Here is a 26,487-nt window from a genome sequence, read left to right on the forward strand (position 1 = left end):
AGGTAAGCCAAGATTTCAGTACCAAACTGAGCTCATGGCAGAATCAATGTTACCAAAGGTGTGAAGATACAGCCAGTATAGAAATGAGGATTTATTCCTAATTGCTGTGTGCTTCCTACAGAACAGTCCATGGTTCATGTGGGAAAGAGACTAAACAGCCCTAATATCCCACTGGAGGTGCAGCATCTCTAGCTTCCAGCACAATATTCAGGGAAAAACCTGTTATTTCTACCTGCTCAACTCCTCAGTGGGGACATTCCTCCTTGGAAGAGCCCCACAAGTTGACATTCATGTTCAGAGCCCTTTGCCTCACAGCCATTATCCTTTTTCCACCCTGGGCAGGAGCACTGACCTGCTGCTCACAGAAACATCACATCCCTTTGCCCTTGGCAAACAGACAGCTGAGCTCTGGTTGTTTTTTTTTTTAACCACCACTTCAATACATTCATCCTGATCAAGTCACATCCTTATAAATAGGAAAAGTAACGCTCTTCTTAAACCAGAGTTGAAAATCACACCTGCTTTGCCTCAAATGCTCAGCATGGCATTGCCAGTAGCAGCACGTAGGAGCATAACCACTCCAATTATTTGCTATAAAGGTGCCCCACTATAGTTCCCAGGAGGGCTGGAATTGCTGAATGCTGCAGTCTCCACAAGGAAGGAAATGCTACTGTGGTGCTTATGTGAAAATTCACTAAGTTCCTGCCCTCAAGGGAATAGTTTCCCACTGTGATAATGCTAAACATAAAGCACACTGAAATTTAGGACTGGTGAAAATTTAATTGTTGAGAATAAATTATTATTTATATGAAAATGCACAGTCAGGACAGCGACTACATATGTAAAGCCATAAAATTTAAGCATCTCACTTTGTTGTTTTAGCATACTGGGGAAAGCTATTGTCCATCTGTGGCCACACATTCATCCTCATTGTCTACCAGGCTCACTGCCTGAGCACTGCATTCCATTATTTAATGGAAAATGAGGTAAAACTACTTTAGGAGCCAGCTGTGAGTTGTTGGACGAGCACTGAGAAGACCCACTCAGCCCACAGGGATATTGTTTGTTTCCCCTTTGCATTTGAACACCACATTTCCCAGTCTGTACCTGTACTATTACCAAGAATTCAAAACAAATGGAATATGCTCCACCAGCTAATTGCTTTAGCTTAATTTTCCACCACTGCTCCTCTTCTTCCTCACAGTCTCTGCTTCAGATGAAAATTCTTCAGAGGCAGAGGTCGTGGCAGAGATGATGCAGCTGCATGAGGAGATGCCTTTATAAACATGCAATGACAGGCTGTTGCATCAATGTGACACAAAGGCTTAACATTGTTTTTAATAAAGGTTTCTTGTTATTGTCTAGGAAAACAGTATCAATCTAAAAGTCAGAAGTAGAAAGTAAACTAGAATGGGTTAACTCAGAGTCTACAACTGAAATACACTGTAAACCTTCCTTCAAACTGGGAGTCACTACTAGGAAAACACACTTCCCACAGAAGTTTCTGGAAGGGTTAAGATCACCCAGACAGTTGCATGGGTAGAGGTAAAACACCTCTGCCAAGTTTCTTTGCTGGAACCCGATTCAGCCAAGCAGCTCAGCAGATGCTGCTGTTGGGATGCTGGGTGTGAGAAACCAGGCAGGGAGCACAGTGGCTGTGTCAAACCAAATCACAACTTCCTCACACTGGCCTGAGAAATCATGAGGAGGAATCCAAATAGTCCTTGGAGAGGGAAAACACCCTTTGCAGGTGTTGTTTGTCACCTTGTTGTTTACTTGCAGCAAACAGCCAAGGGGTGTTGTTCCTACCTGTCCAGTGATGGTGATCTATTAATGACCAAAGAGAGGTTTACCTTCTCAGAGCTATAAAAGAAGAGCTGGAAGAATAAAACTGGCTCCTTCTGCAACCAGAGCTCAAGAGCTGGTGTGTTACTTTCTCTGTTCCCAATACAGCACAGCACCACTGAGCTTGGCCACAGCAGAGCCCCGAGGTGCCAGCCCTTGGACAGCCTCCCTGCTGAAACTTCTTCTCCTTTTTGGTTCTGCTGCACTGCATTTCTGGATTTCTCAGTCTCCCCTGAGCTGAGCTCTTTGGAACACTTTGGAGAACTCCACTGTGCTCTCTGCTGCAAGGACACACTCAGAGTTCATCTGGGGGAAAAGGCTCACGAGAATTCGTGGTGTGCCACAGTGCTCAGATGAATCAGCCCCAGTATCTGAATTTTTCATTTAAAAAATCCCCCACTGAGACAAACACTGCCTGTGAACTCTGGGCTGCTCAAGCACGCAGAAAAATTCAAACTTTCCCTATCTCTCGCCTTAGTCTAGATAGATTCAGTGTTTGTAGGTCACAGAAATTCTCAGTCTGCTTCCTAAAGAGGAAACAAACAGGGCTGCTGGAAAACCCTCTTTACACTCCTCAAAGCAAGACTTAAAAACCCTGTCTGTTGATCAAGTAGTTAGCTATCAAATCACACATTGTACAGTCTAGAGAGCTGGGATATAAAGAGATACAACAAAACTGCAAGAGGAAATACTAGAGTGACCTACAGCTGGACACTGGCAAGCCAACACCTTTAATTCTTGTTTAAAACCTCAGCTCAGGGGCTCCTGGCCCAGCCCTGGGCACAGGCTGGAGCCTCATTGCCCACCACCAACCCTTAATACCTGTCCAGATACAGCCCCCTCTTTGTGCCACCATTTTAATTGAACACTAAAAAAAATAATAGTTCACTGAATGCAAGATTTACTGTTAGGCATAAAAATAAAATGACAATAAAGTCATACACATAAATTAAGCAGGAAGCCCTCTAATCTGGTCTGTACCACTGCTGTATTTTTGACTCATGTCTGTCTCATTCCTCACCTTCTTTGAGGTACAATAAGTTACCATTATAGGTAAATATTTATACGCAGTTCTGCAGTGTCAAGATACTGACAGTTAAGATAAGTCTTCCAAAAAACATTCCCATCTTCCCAAGACAAGACAAATATTTATCATAGGTGCCTTACTGAAAGCTTATGCCTTTTTGGGGATGAGTTTTAGGATTATCTTTATTCTTGTGTCTCAGCAACTTTTAGCTAAGGAAACTAGAACAAATTAGGACTCTGCAGCCACATACACACTAGCTAAAATCAATAGCTTTAATTTTCACATTTAAACCTACAATTTTCATCTGACAGGCTCAGCAGGTTTATAATGCACACAACAATTTACTTTTACTGTTTTAATTGTTTTTAGTCAATCACTTTTATTGCTTCTCTGCATCTGACTAAACAAATTAATAGAGCTATGTTCATAAATGATTACTTTGTGAAATGGCTTGAGAGATACATTTGCCAGGTTCACCTTCAATTACTGCCAGCGTTAGTAATATTTATACCAAAATACACATTTATCCAGGTTTTATAATTAAGAGAGGAACAGAAGAAAAAAAAATCTATTTCCTGAGTTCCACAGTATCAAAATTCCATATTTCCAAGTCTTTCCCCAGGCCAAAAGAAAACCACCAAGCCCTGCCTGTATAGCTGACTGAAAAAAAAAAAAAAGCCCTTTCTGGATCACAAAGAACCTTGTCCTGCCATGGACCTGATCTTCTGGGGGAGGAAAACACAGATTGTGCAAGGCACTGGTCAGGATGGCACTGTTAGATCTGGATCAAACTCCGTGTCCTGTCCCTTGGAGAGGGGCAGTGGATCCCAGTGGATCCCAGTGGATCCCAGTGGATCCCAGTGGATCCCAGTGGATCCCAGTGGATCCCAGTGGATCCCAGTGGATCCCTGCTCCCCACCCAGCTCTGCTGGCCAGGGGTGAGCCAGGCACAGGAATATTACCTTGGACACACAGCAGAGGTGTGCACAGCCCAGCCTGGAATATTTACCTACTCACTAAGCAAAAACAAGATATCTTGCCCCAATATCAAGGAATTTCTACTTTTGTGGGATGCTCTAAGAGTCCTTTTTCACTGACTGTGAGCTACAAGGACCTTCACCCCAGAGGCCCCAGACCCTCAATTCTCGATCTTCTTTATAAACTCCAATTTTATTTTACCTAATGAGACAAAACACTATAAAACCAGAATTCCAAGGACCCACCAGATCCAGCCTAATTGAATGTTTGGCTCCCCAGACACACTCCCCCAGCAGATAACCAGGGCTTCACCTACAGCTAGCCTGCCAATTCTTCCAGAACTATTTTATCAGCACTCTTGTGGCATCCTGTGGATTTTGGGAGAGCCTGCCCACCCCTCCCAATGCTTCTGAAGCACCTTGCCCTGGGAGTGACTGAGCACCCCAACAAAGCTCTCCTTCCACCTGCACAGAGCTCATCCTCCTTCCCAAGCAGCCACCAGAGAACCAAACCAGCTGCTGCTTTCCTGCAGAAGCTGAAAACAACCCCATGTTGGTCAAAACTGCTGACATCAAGCCACTTTTTCATTGATATTCCTACAAAACATCACTCATATTTGATTTAAGCCCCCACTGAAGACATGCCCTCAGAAGCTGCAGGAAGCTGATAAACTGCAGAGTGGGGTAGAAGGGCTTTTCACTGTTCTTTTAGAAACCTGCACAATATCTCATTTGAAAGAACCCTGATCTCTAGCTGAGGCTGCTAGGTGCTTCATGAATATAAACTGAATATATGAATTGCATTGCTCCTTAAGCCTACACTCAGCTGTAACAAGAAAAATCATGAAACACTTGTAATACAAAAAAAAAATAATTTATAGAAGCTGCAAAGAACAAACTTATTTCCTGAGGTTTGTGGAAAGTTATAATTAGGATTTGTTTAGCATTTCCATATTTCTTGAATCATTTCCCTAGTCTGAATACACATAATTTTTATTTTTGGTTGCTTGTATTAGACACTTGATCCCCCCAGCAGTTCTCACAAACCCATTCCTTGCACCCCTCCCTGCAATGAGGTAACACAGCTGCTCCAAAATCCGCTCATTTTATCATCAGGCAGGACAGCACTCTCCAAAATGCCAAACTGAGCACATCCACCTTGCTGGGATGGCACATCCCAGAGCATCTCCATTCTTCAGGGCTCTTCAATAAAGAGCTAAGGCTGCAAAAAGGCTAAATCAACAAATCTTCTGTCCCAGAGTGCCCAAGCTGCTGCTGCTAAGGACAGAGAGCAGCAGGAAGAACAGACAGAGCCAGAGGTGAAACAGCCTCTCCACCCACAGACAAATATTTTCATTCTTATCAAAGCCACTCTCCCACCACTGTATTCCATCAGGGAGAAGAGATTCACAGAACCACAGTCACAACACAGCCTGGGCACATCTGCATTCCCACAGAAAACAGGATCCTTGCCCTGTGTGGCAGCTCTGCTCATTTCTCATCTTGCCTAGAAATGGGAACAAGCTCCAAAAAGCCACTTGTGTTTGTGCAGCCCAACCTGAGGGCACACAGAGCCCCGTGCAGAGGAGCTGAACTGGTGTCCTATGTGCCCCTGAATGACTCTGAACAAGACACACAGCACTGCACTGACTCATTGCAGGGTTTCACACAGCCCAGCCACAGCAGACTTCATATTTCTGTCAAGCAATGACATCATTTCCTAATCACTGCTAAAGAATTCATTAAGGAGTGTGATTTCAGGGGCCAGGCTCCAACACAGGCAGGGTACCCTCACTGCCCTCATGGGTTGCAGCAGACACTCAGAGCTGATCACATCACTGGAAGCTTCCACACACCACGTTTTGCTATTTCCCTCCACACACACCAGAGCTTGTTGCTCTCTAATAACTCTGGGGCAAAGTCCTTCACTAACAAGGTCTGTTGAGATGCTGCTCAAGCTCACCTGTTCTGCCACAACACCTGAAGACCCTGAGGACACTCAGGCCTCACTACATTAACCTGAGTATGCAGAAAAAGCCCATAGGTGCCACTCAATACAGCCTAAATAAATAGAACAAGCAGGAAGGAGGCAAATAAAAAGATAAATTACTTCATCCCAGGTCACTTAAAGAGTCTGCATCGGAACCAAAGAAGGACCCTTGATCCCCAGTGTCTTCTTGTCATGACCATCATTTCTCACTCTTAAAATGAGGAAAAAAACCACAAGACATCAGCCTGCAGCATTATTATCAAGACTAATTGGTTTTGGAGGAGGAGGAGCTGCACTAAGGAACAACCCAGCACATGTGGTCATGCTGGAGACAAATCAACACAAACTTGCTGAAGGGTATGAGGAGTTCACTGCCTGGCAAAACCCATCCTCCCCTCTCATGTGCCTTAAATGAAAAAGAACCTGATACCAACTCGATACCATGAGCACCCCACACACATTCCCTGGGCTTTACAGGAGTGTTACAGGGTGTATTCCCAGCACATCCATAAATGTAATGGGAATGAATCCTTTTCTGCCCTTCACTGAACTCATTCACAACACACAGTTCACTTTTACAGCCAAAAGAGATGAAAGAATCACATCCAGGCTGTAAATCATAGCAGCCCATCGCAATTAAACACACTGAAATTCTAAATCCAAAAAAAGGCAGACTTGGTGATGATACAGTTGCCAACTACATCTCCCAAACACTCTCTTGCTGCCCTTCAAACGTGCTTCCCATTTATAAGCTCACAGGAGCAACTTTACTGCCAATTCCTCCATTGATGGCACATTTTATTGACAAAATGCAGCTGAGCCACCTAAAGCAATTTCAGCTACAGAATAACATTTCACACAAGAAGTTAACCAGCTCCTCCATCCATTTGCAGTAGATTTAGATTAGCAAACACCACACAGACACACTCAGATCCTTTGAGCAGCCAGCTGATGGCTAAGGACAGGGGAATGTTAAACAGAATTTCATGCTTTGAGCTCCAGGAAGCTTTGCTTCCCATACTCAAAAGTAAAAGGTCTGAATTCCCACTCTGCCACAGACTGTTCCCTCTCCTTTCTCACCCATCTCCAGTTTATCCTTTCCTCTTTTTTACCCTTCTCCTGCATTACAATTTTCTTGTTACACTTCTACAAAGATTATCTTAGTTTAAACAATTCTGATTTAAAAAAAAAACAAAAAAAAGCTGTCCAGTCTTCCCAGAAGCTTAAAAAGCACCAGATGTGCCCAAGTCTATCCAGAGTGCAGCCACTGGCTCTGGGGTGGTGCTTTTAAGAGGCAGCCAGTCAAAGGGAGGCTGTGCAGCCACAACTGACAAGTTCCCCATCACATAAATACTTTCAAAGCATCAGACTCCAACACAGAATTACGCCTCTCTTTCAAATGCAGTTGTATAAAACAGTCACTCTCTTATGACTTATGGAAGAAATCACGAGTCTCCAAATGTGCCAGGATTTGGAACTCCTATTAAAGAAACTTGCAAGGAAGGGAAAGTTTTAAAAGCCACTTTTATTGTCAGGCTTAATTCTGCATTCCTGTGAAGACTGTCTGCAAGTGGGTTTGCCTGATCAAAGATCCCAGGGCTGCCCACCCCGAGTTTGTCCACAGATCACCCCAAGTGTTCACCCAGCACAGCTGCTCTCAACATCTGTCACAGCCTCCTCAGCCCAGCCCAAATAACCCCGGGTGGGTGGGAGAGGGGAGGAATTTGCTGACCCCTCTGTCCCAGAACAAGTCCCAGGCAGCAATTCCTGCAGCTAAGCTGTGCTAGGAATGGAGCTGCAGCTTTTCAGAGAAACTCCAGACATGCACAAGTGCAAATTCCTGAGACAGGCAAGGACCCAGGGCTCAGCTCCAGCCTCAGCACACACCCAGCAACACTGCAGCTCCAAGGCTGGCCCTGGCTGTGGGCAGAGATGCAGCTGAAATGGGGATTTAACCCCTTGCTACACAGGGAAACTATTGGAGCCATGGGAGGCTGGCTGGCTCTGCTCAGACTCTTTAATTACCCCCATGAAAAGGAATTCAGCACTCCCACCTAGGACCCTTTCACAGCTCACAGACCAAACCCAGTTTGCCTTCAGGTGCACACACACAAATTGAAGCTGCTCCAGTCCCAGATGAGTTTTTCAATAGTTAAGTTGGAAAGTGCAAACCCAGTCATTTATTCCTGCAGGTGAGAACTGACCAGAGACAAAGCAACATTAAAATGAAATCAAAGCCAGACCCAACAACCACACACCACAGGGGAACTCAGAATCAATCCCTTATCAGCCAGAAAAGCACACAGGGCAAGAGAAGTCCTTGTGCTCACAGGCATTTTGCACCACCACACCTGATGGCTGGGGCACTTTCTGCTCCTCAGAACACAGCTGCCCCTGAGAGCTCACCTATTCCTCACTCTGCTCTTTTGGAGAGCACAGCTGCACCAGATGGTCTGGGAGAGGCTTCACCTGTCCATCTTCCTGCACTTTTTAACTCACCTCTACAAGATCAAGGTGTTTTTATGCTCCATAGTTCATATTTTGCATGGGTGTTTCACCTCTTCAAAGAGGTCACCAAATACTTTTTTTCTCCCCTGTGCAACCCAGTGGGAACACAAGAACCCTGTTTCAACCCCAAGAAATCACTACAAAAAAAAGATACTTCTGTGGGAAGGTGAGGTGCAATTAGTGCTTTGCTCATTAACAAGAGCTGATTAAAGCTCTCCATACTGCAGCTTCCTAAGAGAAGATGGTGGCTGAAGTCCAAGCAGCCAGTGTTCAACAGGAGTTGAACAAAAAGAGCAAATACTCTTTTCAGCTCTCTTAAAACAAGGCAGAGCAACCTCTGGTCAATCCAGAATTACTCAGCTAGAGAAGCTTTGGGGCTGGACTCCATCCCCCTTCCCTTCAGAGAGGGGCACACCCCACACACTCCTCATTCCACAACCCCCACTGCCCACAGGGCACAGCAAGGCCCCAAAAGTCCCCCTTTGCCAGCAGCTACCTGGCTCTGTGCCCTGAAATATAAACATTTTTACATAAGGCCCTGCCACCTTCCAAAAACCACATCTTTAATTTTGCTATGCCAGTGTCCCAGCCACTTCATAACACACCAGAGCTCAGCATTTCCCTTCTGCTTAAAACAGAATCCATGCCCTTAAAACAACCAGTTGGAGTTCTGCTAAGAAAAAAACACCTTACCTGCAGAGCAACAGCAACTCCACCATCCCCTCACACCCACAAAGGACTCAGCCTCTTCCCCACCTCTTTTTATCCCACTCCACCACCTGGACTGGAGATTTTTAATTGTCCCCAGCTGACACAAATCTTCCCCTAAAACACATCAGGTGTGAGTGCTGGAGATCCCTCTGGACTGGAGATTTTTAGTTGTCCCCAGCTGACACAAATCTTCCCCTAACACACATCAGGTGTGAGTGCTGGAGATCCCTCTCACCTTCCCATGGCAAGGGTTGTTCTCAGCCCTCGGTTTTTCACTGAGGAATTGTTTTTCACTTCATAGTTTTATTTGCCTTATGACTGAAAACTCACAAGTGCCTTTATAAACACCTGAGGTTTATTGCTAAGCACTACCAGAAATGCATCAATACACAGTCCCTCTTACAAAAATGCAAAGATTAGCTTAATGTTTTCCACAAGGTTCCTAAATTGGAAGTTCCTGTTATTATTTTAAAATGCTGTAAGAATTTAAAATTACATAAAGGTGAAATTCCTACTGCAAGCACTTTAAATGATCAGGAAGAGAATATTTATGTTTAGAAGTTGGTTATTTCAAGTAACTTCACTCCAAAGGGTCACACATGGATACACAAGCCAGTCCCCTGCCTGAGGAAAGCCTGGTGAGGATTAAAAGCCTGATAAAGCCAAACCCTTGTGCTTGGAGAACCCTTTAGGATCACACAGTCAGGACCTGTATTTTCTCTGGGGTGTTTTAGCAGACAGAGAGAGATCTGAAGAGGAGGCCTTTGGTGCACACAGCTCCTCCACAAGTCAAAGAGAATGCAGACAGGAATAAATAATCAAAAGACCAGGAGTAGAAAGAAGCTGGTGAGACTCTGAGATGCACAGATCTGTTCTGAGAGTCCAATAGCACCAGGAATACAGGGCATTTCTTTTGCTGTTTAAAGTGAATTTTATTCTAAATTACACAATTACAGAGAGAGAAGAGCCTAATAATAACAGAATTGTTTTTTTGCACATGACTTTATTCCTTGTACAAGAGAAGAGTCAAAATTGTCTCTTTGGCCCAGGAAAACAAAATAAAAAGCAAGTTTGGGCATCACCCTCTAGCCCAGTCACCTTGTCAAGGAAAACATGTGCCAACCTCCTGCTCCCCAAATTGTGGGGGAATTTACATGAATCACTCCTGGAATCAATGGAGAAGTGCAGCAGTCACTGACCAGGGGCTGATTTATGGGGACTCCCCAGCAACAGAACATCCAAAGGCAAGATCCTGGGTGTGGGAACTGAGAGAGGCCCCTGTGGCAGGGGCTGTCACTCCTTGCTGAGATTGCCAGGGTGATAAGTGACGCCAAGTGCAGGCAGGAGTGTCTGTCTCCCACATAATCAGTCATTCAGCTGATGGAGAACAAAGCACCTCCTTAACTAATGTCTTTCCAAATCAGGACAGGAAAAAAGCAAAAAAAAGCCCACTTGTACCTCCCAGCTCTCAGCTGCTGCTCCTGGAGCATCTCTCGTTTTCCCACTGTGTGATGTTTGTCTGTTCTAAAGCTCCATCTCCTGGAGCCACGGAACCAACACAGGAGCTCAGCTCTCACCGAAATCGCGCTGCAAGTTTGAGAGGAAAGTTTGCAAAGCTGTGAACTTTAAGGGGTTAAAGTTTTTTAAAAAATAATTTTACACATCCCTGGTTTCTGAGGTTGCCCGATCTGTGGGTTTGCTCTCCTGGCAGGGATCTGCGGCAGCTCCTCTGATGTCCCATCACATCCCACGTTCCCGAGGCGGCCTCTGCCGGCAGCGTGTCCTGTCCCTGTCCCTGTCCCTGTCCCTGTCCCTGTCCCTGTCCCTGTCCCTGTCCCGTCCCTGTCCTTGTCCTTGTCCCTGTCCCTGTCCCTGTCCCTGTCCCTGTCCCTGTCCCTGTCCCTGTCCCATCCCTGTCCCTGTCCCTGTCCCTGTCCCTGTCCCATCCCTGTCCCTGTCCCTGTCCCTGTCCCTGTCCCTGTCCCTGTCCTTGTCCCGTCCCTATCCCTGTCCCTATCCCGTCCCTGTCCCTGTCCCTGTCCCTGTCCCTGTCCCTGTCCCATCCCTGTCCCTGTTCCTGTCCCTGTCCCTGTCCCTGTCCCTGTCCCTGTCCCTGTCCCTGTCCCCGGCCCTTCCTGCCCTTGGCACACGAAATGTTGTATCCAACCGAGCCCTGAGCTCCGGCAGCACCGGGACACGTTCGTCACCAGGAATGCCTCTGTCCATCCCCGGGAATGCCTCTGTCCCTGTCCCGGGCTCTCTGTGCCTGTCCCGGGCTCTCTGTGCCTGTCCCCGGCTCTCCGTCCCTGTACCCAGCTCTCTGTCCCTGTCCCGGGCTCTCTGTCCCTGTCCCCGGCTCTCTGTCCCTGTCCCGGGCTCTCTGTCCCTGTCCCGGGCTCTCTGTGCCTGTCCCGGGCTCTCTGTCCCTGTCCCGGGCTCTCTGTGCCTGTCCCGGGCTCTCTGTCCCTGTCCCGGGCTCTCTGTGCCTGTCCCGGGCTCTCTGTCCCTGTCCCGGGCTCTCTGTCCCTGTCCCAGGCTCTCTGTCCCTGTCCCCAGCTCTCTGTCCCTGTCCCGGGCTCTCTGTGCCTGTCCCGGGCTCTCTGTCCCTGTCCCGGGCTCTCTGTGCCTGTCCCGGGCTCTCTGTCCCTGTCCCGGGCTCTCTGTCCCTGTCCCGGGCTCTCTGTGCCTGTCCCGGGCTCTCTGTCCCTGTCCCGGGCTCTCTGTGCCCGTGTCCGTGTTAGCCCAGCGCATCCCCCGTGCTGCTCTGCTTTCCCTTGAACCCTTCTCACACCCCTTGTTCTGCTTCCCACAGGATTACAGAACTACTTCGAGGATGAAAAGTTGATTAAAGGAGTTCACAAGTTACACAGGATGGGTCTCCATTGGTAACAGAGGGATGTAGCTGGATGCCAGCAGTAATCCATAACTTGTCACCTGAGACAGACAGAGATGTAAATAACCTTTAAACTCTTCCTAGCAGTGCACTGGACGCATGAAAAATGCCAAAGAGTGCAGAAGGGTGTTCTGTACAGTTGCAGTCAATAGAAGGCATCCATTATAGGAAAAAAATTCTATTTATTTTTAATAAATCACTGTGTTGCCACTTAACTTTGGCAACAGAAAACTCGTAGAACTAACATTCTATCAGGCTTTTGTTCTGGGTTGGGTTTTTTTCCCCTCACATACATTTAACAAAGAAGCTAAAAATAAAAGCTTGATTCTTTCATACCAGACCCAGGACAGTTGTGATGCAGCTTCTCAGTGCTCAAGCAAAGGACAGCACACACATAAAACAACTCACAGGCTGAAGCAGATAACTTTGTAGCCCATTTCCTGCATCTATCAACTGAAACACAATTCCAATTTACTCTTCCAGCTATGAGTATTTCCTGCTGAAATGTTTAAAGACAATATTTGGTGCTGCAGAGATACCCCAGGCTTGGAAACCTGTATTTTTAAATACAGTTAATAATTAATACAAATAATACAATACAATTTGTTGTATTAAAAAAAAGTTCACTTTGTGGGAGTCCATAATAGATCCAAAAGGATTTTTAAAAGAGATCCCAAGCAGTCCTGGAGCTGGCCAGCAATGCAAAAAGCAGCAATAATCCCAAAGCTTTGTGCTGCCTCAGGCAGCCTCAGGCCCGTGGGCTTTGCTGTCCCGAGCTCCGTTCGGGACACACGAGAATTCCAGGCAAAAGGATTCCAGGATTTATTTGTCCTACAGCAAACCTCCCCCACTGGGAGCAATGCCTTTCATGGTCTCTCAGCAGAAGTTGCTGCCCATAAATTAACCCTGAAATCCAGCAACTTCTACTCCATTCACTCAACTTTTCTTGAATGTTTGAAGTCCAAATCCAGTCCCTACAACCCCAAATCCACGCTGGATTAGAAAGCTCTCCCTAGGGAAAGCTTTCAAGTATTCCCTGAGCTTTAAAAATCAAGGCTGACAGAGAACTTGGGTACCACAAGGAAATAAACTTGTAACTTTTTTTTTTTTTAAAATATCAAGAGCAGAATTAAGTGCTGACTTTCACTTGTACTCTGAAGACTAAATTCCATTTCATTTTATATTCTAGTTCCATGTAATTTTTTATAGGAAATCCACCCCCAAACGCTACCAAGCACCTGCTGCTGGTTTTGTGGGGTTTAACCTCACATTTCCCCCAAGCAGCACATCAATCAGCTGTACACCAACACAGGATCACAGAGCGGTTTGGGCTGGGGAGGATCCTAAAGCCCATCCCGCACCTTCCCCTATCCCAGGGAGTTCCCAGCCCTGCCCAGCCTGGCCTTGGGCACTTCCAGGGATCCAGGGCCAGCCCCAGCACCGTCCATCAGGACTTTCTTCCCCTCATCCAATCTAAATTCTCAGTTTGAAGCCATGTGCTCTGGGGTGTGTAATTAGGGAGTTTAAAGCAGATTTCATTAAATGTAGGGTACACATTTAGGATTAAGATCTTTGCTGTGAGGATGAAGCATTATTTCAATTTTTATTAGCCTTTAAAATAGGTTGCAGATACGAAAATGAATCCATGTCTCAAAATCCCTCTGCAGGTTTCTGCAGGAGTGGCACTAATGCTGCTCAAACAAACATCTGGAAAGGTCACAAGTGCTTAAAGAACAAGTTTATTGACAATATCGTCACAAATAAACAATCTAAAGAAAATTTCAGAAATCTCTAAACTTAGAAATTTTAAAACTTTCTCATTGGCAAAATATTTAAAAAAAAAAAAGTGTAAGATGTCACTATATTCTTAAACTTTCCTAATTTCAACATATTGGTTCAGTCCTTTAATTTGATAACACACATCCAACCCTTCTGCACAATGAAAATGAGTCAAAGTACAATTTTCCTTCTGCAAGGGGATCTCGATTGAGATTTTATTTTTTTGTTTTGCAAGCGTCTCCCTGAATCCTGTCTGCTCACAACTTGATAGGCAACACCAGCAAGAAATAACTTCATAAATAGTCCAACTGAGCCAAATTAATTCTGGTATTAATCAAAACCTAAATTTTCCCCCAAACAATACAAAGCAGACCATGTAGTACAAGAAACTATCAGCATGCATTTTAGAGGTCATTTTTGTACTTCAGGTACATGAACTTAAAACCAAAGAGGGACAAGTGTGATAAAAATGTACTCAGATATTTCATAACATTAATATTTATTGCTTTATATGAATACTGTATTGAAAGCCCAAGCATTCAGTTTACACACAGAAATTATACAATTATATACCGTTTCACAATGGCAGTGAGCACTCATTACAATCTACAAAAAATCTACTTTACAGAAATTTAAAAATTCTAAATATCAAAAAGGTACAGTTGAAGAAACAGGTATAAATTTGGCAGCCAGTAATTGTGACTGGGAGGTTGCAGCTTGCATGTCTTTAAATATGGGAACTGGAAAATATTGAGTTTAAAGCAGTAGTTTGTGCTTTGAGCTGGTTTGAAAAAATGTAACACTGGCTGTCAAAGTAGCATGTTCAAAAATATTTAGTTCACTTGCAAAATGTGATACAAATCGTGGTGATTCCTCTGCACCCCTAACCCTTGTAGCTCAGGAACGTGACCAGGGTCACGTCTCCATCCTTCCCATCCAGTGGTGTGATCAGCCCGATGCCACCTGCAAACCTTGGAGGAACTCTCAGACTTCTCTACAATATTCACAAGCTCCAAGAAGCACTCAAAAAGGCAAATACCTGCTCATTTCTTCCAAGGTATTTTTTATTTTCAAACATTTCTTCTACAAAAGTTTAAGCTAATGTTTTGATTACAACGTTCTCAACATAAAGCACATTTTCTCATAAATAAATGAACTCCTTTCACTCAGGCACCTCAGAAGTATACAAAAATGTTGTCATCGGAACAGTTCTCTTGGAATGTGTTTATTCTGGGGTTTTCAACAATGTTAGTACTTCCAGGGTTTCATATGGGCCAGATTTCACGTGTTTTGTTTTTCCAGAGGCAAAGCAAAGTGCCTCGAGAGGTGAACTCAGTCTTTTCCTATAGAAAAAGTATTTGCTGTGTTTATCTTTTTTTAGAAACAGAAAAATATACCCTTTCCCCCTTAGAACAGTGAGGGTACACGGAGGTGTGCATGCTGTGTGGAGATGTGTGTGTGAAATGGAACACATTTGAAACACACGACAGAAGGTTTCTTGGTGTGTATTTAAATAAAAATCCGGAAACCAGCCTGAAACCCCAAATTTCACGTGTCAAATGTTGAAACTGTAACCAAAATATGAAGTAACTGCTAGAGCTGTCAGAAAAAGACAAGACAAAAAGCTTCCTTGCTTACATACAACTAGGTGTGGTGATCTCCAAAAAAGTTGTCAAAATTATAATTACCTTCCAGTTTAAAAACTTTTATTCTAAATAAAAAAAACTATACACAAACCACTGATTTGACCAAACGAAAGTTCAGCGGTAAGCAGGACCTGAAGGAGCTGGTATTCACAGTTCTTATCATGTACAACTCTTTCAAGGTTCAATCCACGGAGAAGTTTATTTTACAACCTGCTTCTTTTTGTAAAACTAAAGGTCCACTTTATTACATAAAATTATTTATACAGTGTAAAACTGGAGCCTTATGGAAAATACTGCCTCTAAGTTTATTTAAATTAGTCTTGCTCCATAGGTTCATCTGCAGCTTCTGTGGCTTCATCACTGTTTTCCATCGGGGTCTCTGAGGAGTTTTCTGGAGTTTCACTAGCATAGGACCCCAGCTCTTCTGTGTCACTGCAGTCAGCTGCACTGGTGGCAGAGGCACTGATGTCGCTGCCAGCCGAGTGTAAATCCTTCTCTGCCCGCGGCTGCTCAGATTCCTCCATCTGATTGTTCTCCTCAGAGCTCTCTTCAGCCACACTCGAGGAGCCACTGTCTTTTTCTTGATCCTTTCTGTCGGGACCAGCGTTTCTGGGAGACATGAAGGACTCTAGGAACAAAGAAAGTACAGTATTACCTAGGGATTTCCCAACATACTTTAAGCCTGTTACTTTCCACTCTGAGCTGTGCTGAGCAAAACTTCCACAGCAAAGCCAAGGACATGAAAAACAGACAAACCCCAATTTTATTAGAAGATGGAAAGAATTAGAGCCACCTTTGTCAGGATATCCAAACTATCCCAAGATTCAATAAAAAAAAAGTTTAACAGGTAGCTTCACTTAATTAAGCTGTATTGAATAAAGACAAAGTTTAAGAAGTAGCTTTTTCTGGCTTCCCCCCATCCTCCATTTAGCAGTTTTTTGGAAATTATGAAACTATGGCTGTTTCAGGTGTACAGCCATCATGATCTACATGAACATTGTATAAATATATGAGCCACAAAAAATTATTGAAAGGAGGAGACTTTGAAGAATATATTAAAAGAAGATCAGTCTCTTAACAGCAGTTATTTAATTTTTTTAACTTAGGTACAGAGCCTGCCTTACACTGAGATAATTTTTACTGTTCTAATAGGATGGGGAGATATTGTTGCTCAGTCTCCTCAGTGAAAGAACATAAACTTGTATCTGCATTTAAATAAATTCCATAATTAATAAAGACAGTCTAACAGAGCTATGACCCATTCCCATTCTGGAGAAGGGAAGAGATCACCTGATTATAATCTAACACAGGGATTCTTGAATTCTTGGTGCACCCTCATCTAATTCATGGCCTCAGAAGATTTTAAGTACCCTTGCATAAGTTTCAAAATGAGCGTAGGACCAAAGATAAAGAAATAACAGAATTGCTTAATTATGCAAAATTGAAGTACAAACAAGCAGCTCTTCTTTAAGCACAACTGGATCCCAGTAGCACCGGTCTCCAGCAAAGAAAATCCCAACTCCTTGGAAGTGAAATCTGAAATACCTTCCTCCTCTTCCTCTGTACAGTGCTGTCTGGCACAGGTACCATCTTTGTCTTTATCCTGAGATGTAGAGGATGCTTCTGTCTCTTCCCCCATGCCTGAAGAGACTTCACTGGAGGCAGTTTGGTTTGGTGCATCTCTGGCTTCCCCTTCCTTGTCAAATTTAAGTCTTTTTACCTCACGTCCTTCTGCTTCTGCAGGATCATCCTCAGAGTGCTTATTTTTCACCGGGCTGCTCTGAGCACCTTCTGATTCAGACGCTGGTGATTCACTAAAAGCAACAAAACCACATGTAGCTTTTACTGAAGAAAAACATTCTGTATCTTGTCACACTTCAAGAAAAAAGTAGCAACTACTTTGATTTAAACACATGAAGTGATAACAATAAAATTTGCTTCACTTACTACATAACAAATCTCAAAGTCATCACTCCTGATTTTAGACTCCATTAGGCATCCCTTAGAGGGCCAGTCTTTTTTCAACTGTTTTTAAAACATAAATAAAAAAACCTAAGAGTAATAAAAGTTCCAAATACACTCCTCCTGACAAACCTGTGTTTCTTCTCCTCTGTTTGCTGCAAGCTGGGCTCTTTATGCTCTGTGCTGTCTGGCAAACCGTTGGTTGTCATGGGAGTTGACAACGAAACCTTCGTCCGACTCACGGGTCTGGGGGTCCCAGGGCCGTTTACATTCGATCTTTAAAAATAACAATGAAAAGTTAATCCAGCCTTTCAACTAAGTAATTTGTTCCTATTTGGCAGAGAGTAGTTATACCCTCCCTTTAAAAGATCAACAAAACTAAACAAATAGATGAGGGGCTTTGCTGTTTTACAGTGAATAAAACATTGCTCACCTACAATGTGCAAATTTGATAAAAAAATTTAAATAAAATAAAAAAAAACAAAAACAAAAAACCTCAACAATGAGGTTAGAGAAAGCAAAATACAGAGTACCTGGCATGCACTTCTGTCCCCACTCCCCAGGATTCCATGTCACACCTTATTTTCAAGGGTACTTATTCCCAGAACTCCATTGCTTTTATCCAGTAAAACCCCCGGAGCTGAACTCACCTGTCAGAGTACCCTGGTGAATTTCCGGGGAACATAACACCATTCATCCGATTTAAACTACTGGAATTGTTTTTCCTAACAAACAAAACAACAAAATGTTATGAATAAAGGAACTTTAAATCATGTTAAGCTTGTTGGCACAGAATTTCCCAATCCCAAATTTACAAAACCCCCACTGTCAGTCCTCAAGGGCTTTTTATTTATACCCAAATTATGCACTTGCAGACACCATCCCTGCTGCTGACTGAACTATTGATAGCAAAATCTGAGCTCTGCATGTCTGGCTTTTAGATGCAACTACTGACAGCAAGACACATACATCAGACACACATACATCCTCCCTGTTACCAACATAAGCTTGAAGTTTCATGGCAAAGAGGATTATACTCACTCAGAAGATGGATATACACAGCTGACAACCATGACATTCTGTAATATACAAACAACAAACACATCAGGAGTTCAGAAACAGAAGCTTCAGCTCTTGACAACATCCCATTTAAGAGTTACAGGATTTTTGTCGTATCTGTTATAATACCTCTGTTCCATCTTACAAGGTCAGGCCATAATTACACTAAAATTCAGAATTTTATGAAGTTTGTTACTGTCTAAAGAGACCAGCACATTAAGCCTCAGGCCCAAGTGTCTGTAATTTCTAACTGAGGGAATCTCTGGAGTATAAAATGTTCAGAAATGCTAAAGCATGCTATTGTGGAGCCACATTTTCAAAGTCTCTCCCTTGCTTCTGAAGGATCCCACATTTTGTTACAGGCTGTAAAATGGCAGTTAAAACACCTGTGTGCTCTTCTGAAGGCACACTCTGCTACACCACAGGATTTAAATAATGAAACAAGAAACTTTTGGAAGGAAGGGGCCTACCTTCTTCTTTACCTCTGAATCTACTCTGAAACCAAATGTGGGAAGAAATTCCTGATCAAAAGATTCAGGGTACTTAATCTGATAATTTCTAATTAGGACTCCATACAAAATCTGCCAATACACCCTCCACAAACTGCACAGCGATCAGGAAACACAGTAGTTGCAGCCCTGAGATTAACTTTTATGTCTGCAGTTATTTTAAAACTGCTTTTTGCTGCTGAAAGATATGACACAAACTCAGACACTTAAGAGCAGCCATTAGCTGTACTCTGGCTCTGAGCCCCCAGGAAAGCAGCAGACCTTTGGGAGCAATTGGGAAGTTATTAAGTGGTGGCTGTGACTGTGGAGCTGTGTTCTCTCTCAGAGAAATACATACCTTTTCCACACCTCTTAGAAATTTGTCTGTTCCTGTGTAATTCCTCCTAGGATCTGTCAGCAACTCACAGAGTCGCTGGATAGTGAAGGGGATGCTGCAATGAAATAGATTTATAACAATTTAATTTTATTTTAATAAGTACAACTGCTAGGAAGCAACATTATTGCTTCCCCCCCTTACTGAGAAGATAGAATAAAACCAGTACTGCAATTTGGTACCATGATCAACACTGGGTGGCACCTCAAGGCTTTATTTTCCCCTATCTCATATAAAGCTGTTTCCTGTGCTTACCACCACAAAACCCGAGTAGAATCCTAAATGCAACATCCACAACTCAAAGGATTCATTTAAACAATGAAAAGGAAATCATATCAGCAACAGTAAACTTTCTGACTGTACTATTCTGATATACAGAGCAGAAATTTTACGGCATTCAAAACAAATTTGAGTCATACACACTAGAGCTAAAAAAGTCTCCACTTGTAGTTTATTTCAGGTTTTACAAAACACAGTTACAGAAAAAGCAGTAAATGTTGGAACTAGTAGAACCATTATACTTCAGCTGTTACAAATAATCTATTTTGCTACAACTGGACAATGTACTCATCTATCAAGGAATGGATATGGAAAAAGTAATAATAACAACAACAAATATTAGATGTATAAGATCAGAAGAACCACATAAACATGTTTTTGTTTTTTGACAATTCTGCACTCAGTTCCATCCCTGCTGAAATGAGAAACTGACCTTTCAGACAAACAACACTTTACAGACAATTCCCAATTACCTGAGGTGTCACACACTTTTAATCCAAGTTCAGTGTTACATTTTAATAAATTTCTGTCAAAAATATTTCAGTAAAATTATCAAGTACCAGGCATTCTTACAGTTAACTATTGGAAGTTGAAGCCATAAGCATTTAAAAAGTTATCTAGGAATATCTGATACAGTACAATATTCATGAACCATTTTGTGGTTGGGAATACAACTGACACCAAATCCAGAGCTGCATCAATCCAGACTGACATGCATGTGTGTGCATATCCCTGTACTGTGAATTTCTGTCCAAATTCCACGTTTATTATTTTCTCAGGAAGTCAGTACATTTTATCTTCAGCCTGTGTAACGAGCTAACTCAGCAGAGATCTCCAGCTTTGCTCATTAGCTAAAAAGCCACATTAGAGATGCCCAGATCTCAGTGCAGAGGTCAGCACAGCTCCAATTCATCATCCCGCATGACACTTCACTTTAACTAAAAGCCGGTAGTACTCAGAAAGTGACTAAGTATCAACAATTTAATTATGTTTTTCAGAACTGCCTGTACATTACGTTACTAAGGAAGTCCTAATCCTCAACAAACCAGAAAAACCACAGGAACAAGTGCTCCTTCTAATTCAATTTATTACATGAAGGCTCTTAAGCTTGACAATAGTTCTGGCATTATTAATTTCCCTTCCCTTGCTCTTCACTGGTCAACCAGCAATCTTTGACAACCAAATTCTTCATAACATCATCAAGCTTAGAAGTGGCCTTTAAGATCAAATCCATATTTACAATATTCGGCTTCTGCACAAAATTCCCACCTTTAACCCAAAAAGAATTTACTTGATCTATTAATCTTTCCATATAGATAAAATATTAAGTTGATCTTACTATTTCTTGTGATGGTAATTTTGGTTTTGTGTTGGAAATTCATAATCAAAGAGATTTTGCTGTTTTTTTAATAGAATAGGCAATTCATTCAAAAATCCATTTATTCAACAGAAATAAAAATACACAGATTTTTAAATTATTCTCCATCAGCCAGATCTGTAAGACATCCTGGGGAATCAATCAGGACCTGGCTAATTTGGGTTTAGCTGTATTTAACTGGTCCCCTGGAATGCTGACATGAAGTGTTTTAGAACATCAACACAGTGCTAATTCCCCACGTAAGACAGAAAACTCAAGAAATGTGCAGCCTCCAACTAACTCCAGAAGGAAAAGCTGTGTTCCTATTTTACTCTCAGCTATAAGTTAAAAAGGCAAAAGCCAACTCATTTCCCTCCAAATTCTTCACAGCAAAGTGAACTTCGTGCATTGAGCAGCAGATGGCACCCGGTGTCATACAATCACCCTCTGCATGGAACTCCTTCAACATTTACAAATGCTTTTAGCTGGCAGAACCCAAAATTAACTTCACCTCAAGAGCTCTTTCTGGTGCAAAACTATCGTTTTAAAATAGCTCAACAACGTGACTTTAAAACAGAAGCAATTTAAAGTGGTGTAAATCTATAAAGGAACACCAATGGAAAGTTTGTGAGCAGTATGAGAACTGATTGTAGATGCTCAGAAATTTAATTAGTTCAGAACATGAGCTGCATGAATAGTCCTGATCTGCCCACTTAAGGTGACCACTTAAAATTCTATACCAACACACTCAAAACTGCACTTCCAGCACTACAAGAATGATGAGCCCAGAGTGAATTACAAATCAAAAATTTATTTGGACAGGACTGAAGAGGGATCTGGGAAAATTACTTAAAACAGCGATATTAAATTGTACAAAAAAACCACCCCATAAATGAAATTTGGATTACAATCCATTTTATTCATGCTGTGAAAACTTCTCTGTCATCAGAGATCCCCACTCACTTACCTTGGAACTTCCTTATTTCACTAACAAAGGATAAAAATATTTTCAAAATATTGGAAGTTCCTACTCCAAAGCAATTGTTTAAGAGAACTGTAGAGAGAATCTGGCTCTGCAAACCTGTGCAGACACCATGTCAAGTAAGATACAAACAGGTTAGAAGAGTCACTTTGCACTTCCTTTAAAAGGCACTTCAGCTAGAAACACCCCAAAACAGGGTCATTCTTAATGTGTTACTTCTTCAACTCAAATTAAAAGTTTTTACAAATTTCCTACTTTGAATGAACTCTTTTCCTCTCTCTTAAACAAACACTAATAAAAATATCCCAATAATAAAGTCACACCAAGAGGTTCCTTTTGTCTGTCCTGGTATACCCTGAAATGACACCCACAGCTCTATAAAGAAGCCTGAATACACAAATCACACAACCCAAAACCTGCTGCTGCTACTTTTTGGACAGATCTCCACATGATTCAGCTTTTACATTCACATCCTCCCTGTGGGGGTTCAGGGATTTACTAAATGAACCACTCTGCAATCCCAGATCTTGAAACATCCCCAGGCATTATTTCCTTTAAGGTAACTAATGGATGTAGTTTGCTTCCTCAAAGCCTGGGAGTTTCATGGCAAAGTATGAGGAAGTTGAGCACCCTGAAGTGTTACAGCAAAGGATGAAAATAGCACAGGCACAGCCTAAGCTCCAGACTCGTCATCCAGAGGTTTGTTCAGTGCACTTGGGAACAACAGCAGATAACAGCAGCCCATTCATTAGCTGTCCCTGGGAGAACATTACCCATTTTGTGGGCAACGAAGCATTAACAAAAAGCTGGGGGAGGCGGGGAGAGAGGCAGACTTGAGCATAAAGGATAGGTTTGTTTTTAAATTCCTGCAGTGAAGCAGCCTGGTATAAATATTGGGGAGCTGAGAACAAGCTGAATTTCACATTCTTAGAAGTCTCCTACATGAGAGCAATTGTGGAGGGAAGACGCTGATTAAGAAGGCTCCTAAACTGCAAATAAATGAAATAGCATGAACAATGAAAGTATAAATTATAAATACAGCATCAAATACAATACTAAGGACATGCCAGTAGCACCTCTGAACCTGAAATTTCAGAGTATCCAAAAGGCAAGATTTAGAACACGCCCATTTATCAACAAGCTGAGAAAAGTGCTGAAAGTCTCTAAAAAAGCACTGAGCACCCCAACCCGGATGACTCAGCTTATGGCATGTATGTAATCCAGTTTAGAAACAGCACAAATACTATGTAAACTAGTAAAAAGGACACACCAAATAAGACAAAAACATCAGGAGCTTTATTTGAAAGGAAAGAAAAACCTCCAAAATTAAATAACCAGCAAAGGGCACAGATACATTTCAGTCTAGAACACTGTCAGCAACAGATCAAATATCCCATGTCCTCCATCACTTCAGCTCTAAATTTCAATCTGGCATAATTTAGAAATTACAACCCAGGTACACCTTTGCCTCCTGGTCACACCCTGTTTCTCACAGCATGATTTCTTCAAAAGCCAGGGAACAAAACAGCCACAAAACAATCTGGAACTGAACACCAGAAGACCTCTTTCCATTTGGTATTTCAAAATGCACTAAAAGAAATCTGACTTTACTGTCTATTTAACCTCTTAAATGCACACAGTAATATGACACTTCTTTGAACTGCACTGTTTAAAAACTAAGTAAATATTGAAAAAACAAAGTCAATGACAGCATGTCACATGTCACACTTTTCAATCAGTGAAACAATAATAAAGTTCAGAAACTACTGTAAGGTATTTCAAGGGTGCATATTTACTTCTGCTTATCTATTCGAGGAAGCAAATAATGAACAGATCAGACTGTATGTACAACAGTACAAACTAATATGTTAAAAACTGGGGAAATATGTTTGCTATCCTGATTTTAGAAAACAAAAGATACATACCCATTAAATCCAGTGACAATTTTCAGGATTCTTTCTTTCATCTCTTCAAAGGGAATATATTCCACATTTGGATTGGGGGGGCCTCTTGGTTCAGGAGCTGAGGTTCTGAAATCATCCATGACTTTCTCCAGTTTGAAAATAAAATAGCCTTTAAACTGAGACCACTGAACCCTGCATAAAATACAAGCATTGAGACATAAGCAAGTTAGTCCTAAACCCAAAGAACAACAGTGTAAGTTTATGTTTGCATAACAACCTTCAGCCGGGTATGCAAGTCCTAAGATAAACGAGGCCAGTAATGCAGCGCTGTTTTCCTTCCTGAATTTAAAGCATGGTAACTATTTCAACAATTACACTGGAACAATGTAACACAAATCAACTGCTACTAACAGCAGGAGAAGCCATTTCCTTAAAGAACCAATATCCACTGACAATGGCAAACCTAAATGTGAAATATACACATGTCTATACAATGTAAAGGGAGCCTACAGTGCTGCCTATAGTTTCCACTAAGCTCATAAGAGGTGGAAGGGGAAAGAAACCAATCAAATAAAACCAACCAAATGACCCTCCCCCACCAAAAAACACCACAATAAAACCCAAAATGTTTCAAGTTTGGAATCCACAGAGCAACTATACACAGCATTATTTGCTTCCCTCACAAAACCTTACCAAAAGCATTTCACTGTGCCTCTTTTGCTCAAAAAGGCAAGTATTTTCTGTATCACAGTTGGCACTTGTTGACAAATAACCAAACAAAACAACTTAGACTCTCGATAAACATTCCCACAGCAGTAAGCTATTAAGATGTTCCCAATCCTGCCTTACAGCTTCAAGTTTCATCATTTATAAAAGTCTAGATTTTGAAATTTTTAAGCAAACAGGTCCCTCTCACTGGGGTACAACAGACAAATGCTGAGACAGCCCTTCCACACCCATAGCCCCAGAGAGCAGCTGCAGGAGACATTCAGGCCTCCTTGGGATCGTGCATGACTGTGACCGTGCACAGGGAACCACGTGAAAGCAACTGATTTAGCTCAGGATCGATTTGCTTATATTCCTGTTGATGCAGGAGCTTGCACAGCTCCAGGATAGAGAAAAAGAAAAAACAGGGAATAACAAACCACCAATAAAGAAAGATAGAAAATGACATTTATCTGTAACACACACAATCTGGTATGAGCAGGCTCAAACCAAACAAGTGCACAGTGTGAGCCCCTGGACAGCCCTTCAGCTCCTGCTCGAAGCAATATTAAACTACATAGAAAACTATTTAGCCAAAGGCTCTATCTCTACAGGCTGCCTTTGGTAGCCCTGACTATTTCTGACCCCACGCAGCAGCTGCTCCTCTGTGGGGCTGACCCAACTATTTGTGCTGTGAACAACGGATGGTGATGTTTGTTTCTTCAGCACCAGCACCACCAAATCCCAAACCAAAGGCCAAGGAAGCTCTATCAGCCTGCTTGTACCAGAAAAACAGGGCCATGTCATCTTTGCCTTAATTTTCTCCTTTGTCTCAAAGAAGTAATTATGGGATGATAAGGGGGGGAAATACAGCTCAGGTTTATCTATAGAGATCCAAACACAAAGCCCCTGTCTTTTACTAGGAATCATAGATTTACAAGAATAGGGAAAGAGGAAAGCAAACCTCTGTTTTCCTTCACAAGAAACCTTTAGGTACCTCACAACAGGAAGAATCACAGGACTTAATGAATAATAATAATAATAATTAATAAATAAACTTCAAGGTCCCAACAGGGAATGGCATAGATTAAAGAGCACCACTGAGTCTTGCTGGATTGCTTCCAATCAGCATTCTACACCCAAAGCAGAATACTATAATGTTCCAATGTACAATATCAAGCATTACTATCAAAAACATTAAATTAAAAAGCTGTACAATTCTGCAGCATTACCACCATGAAAGCAAACTGTTAGTAACAAATCACAGATTTACTACATAAACACACCAAAACCACAGTAAATAACCCCATGACAGTGCAGGATTACTCCCCACAGAACATCCCCAAGAGCTTTACTTGCCTCATGAAAGGGGATTCCACTACTATTCTAAACATTCTTTGACAACCAAATTTGGATATATTTCCACACTTTAAAACTTGAGATGTTCTTTGTTTTCATTGTTACTTACTTCTTGCTAAATAGTAGCACTTATCTTTTCACAGACTATTAACCCATCATTGTTTGAAATAAATCAACATGAGGTTTAAAATGGCAATCTACTCTGAAAGCAGGACCCACCAGCTCCTTTATGTTGCTGAAACTACAGAAAACAACGATTGTAATATTTTGCCCATATCGAGAAGTTGAGAAAACTATCACTTGGATTTTAAACTAAAAATTTTAATTAGTATTTTTCCCATTATAAAAAAGACTAAGAACTTACATTTGCAACACATTGAACTACTGACATAGAAAGCATCTCTCAACCTGCATTCCAAACCACTTGCTAAATCACTGCTCACTAGGTAACACAGGACAGGTCACATACAGAGGCAGGAGAGTTTAAGGATAAACTCATCTTACAATCACAAGAGTGACCATAGTTAACCCAGACACAGCAACACCAGCTTCAATCAACCCAGCAAGCCATTGCTAGAAGCTGTGAAACCACAGCAGAAGGGGCTCAGCACAGCCTTGCTGC

At 42.3% G+C, this 26,487-nt stretch overlaps 1 protein-coding gene and 1 long non-coding RNA gene across 3 annotated transcripts in view; both read right to left on the minus strand.

Moving 5' to 3' along the window:
* Window positions 1-9,116, minus strand: part of LOC111934949 (uncharacterized) — a 33,736-nt gene extending 24,620 nt beyond the window's left edge. The window contains exon 1 of one of the 2 annotated variants that reach the window (XR_015275183.1): window positions 9,041-9,116. This is a non-coding gene — a long non-coding RNA (uncharacterized LOC111934949). The remainder of the gene's footprint in view (window positions 1-9,040) is intronic. The other variant, XR_015275184.1, reaches the window with a different exon arrangement.
* Window positions 9,117-13,674: 4,558 nt separating this feature from the next.
* Window positions 13,675-26,487, minus strand: part of PPP4R2 (protein phosphatase 4 regulatory subunit 2) — a 30,104-nt gene continuing 17,291 nt past the window's right edge. The window contains exons 3-9 of the mRNA XM_023935110.2: window positions 23,823-23,993; window positions 19,244-19,337; window positions 18,380-18,417; window positions 17,989-18,063; window positions 17,471-17,614; window positions 16,922-17,190; window positions 13,675-16,004 (exon numbers count right to left, since the gene is read on the minus strand). Coding sequence (XP_023790878.2) covers window positions 15,691-16,004; window positions 16,922-17,190; window positions 17,471-17,614; window positions 17,989-18,063; window positions 18,380-18,417; window positions 19,244-19,337; window positions 23,823-23,993 — 1,105 coding nt within the window. The 3' untranslated portion in view covers window positions 13,675-15,690. The remainder of the gene's footprint in view (window positions 16,005-16,921; window positions 17,191-17,470; window positions 17,615-17,988; window positions 18,064-18,379; window positions 18,418-19,243; window positions 19,338-23,822; window positions 23,994-26,487) is intronic.

This window comes from Cyanistes caeruleus, chromosome 11 (assembly GCF_971803275.1).
Source record: "Cyanistes caeruleus chromosome 11, bCyaCae1.hap1.1, whole genome shotgun sequence".
Taxonomy (NCBI): domain Eukaryota; kingdom Metazoa; phylum Chordata; class Aves; order Passeriformes; family Paridae; genus Cyanistes; species Cyanistes caeruleus.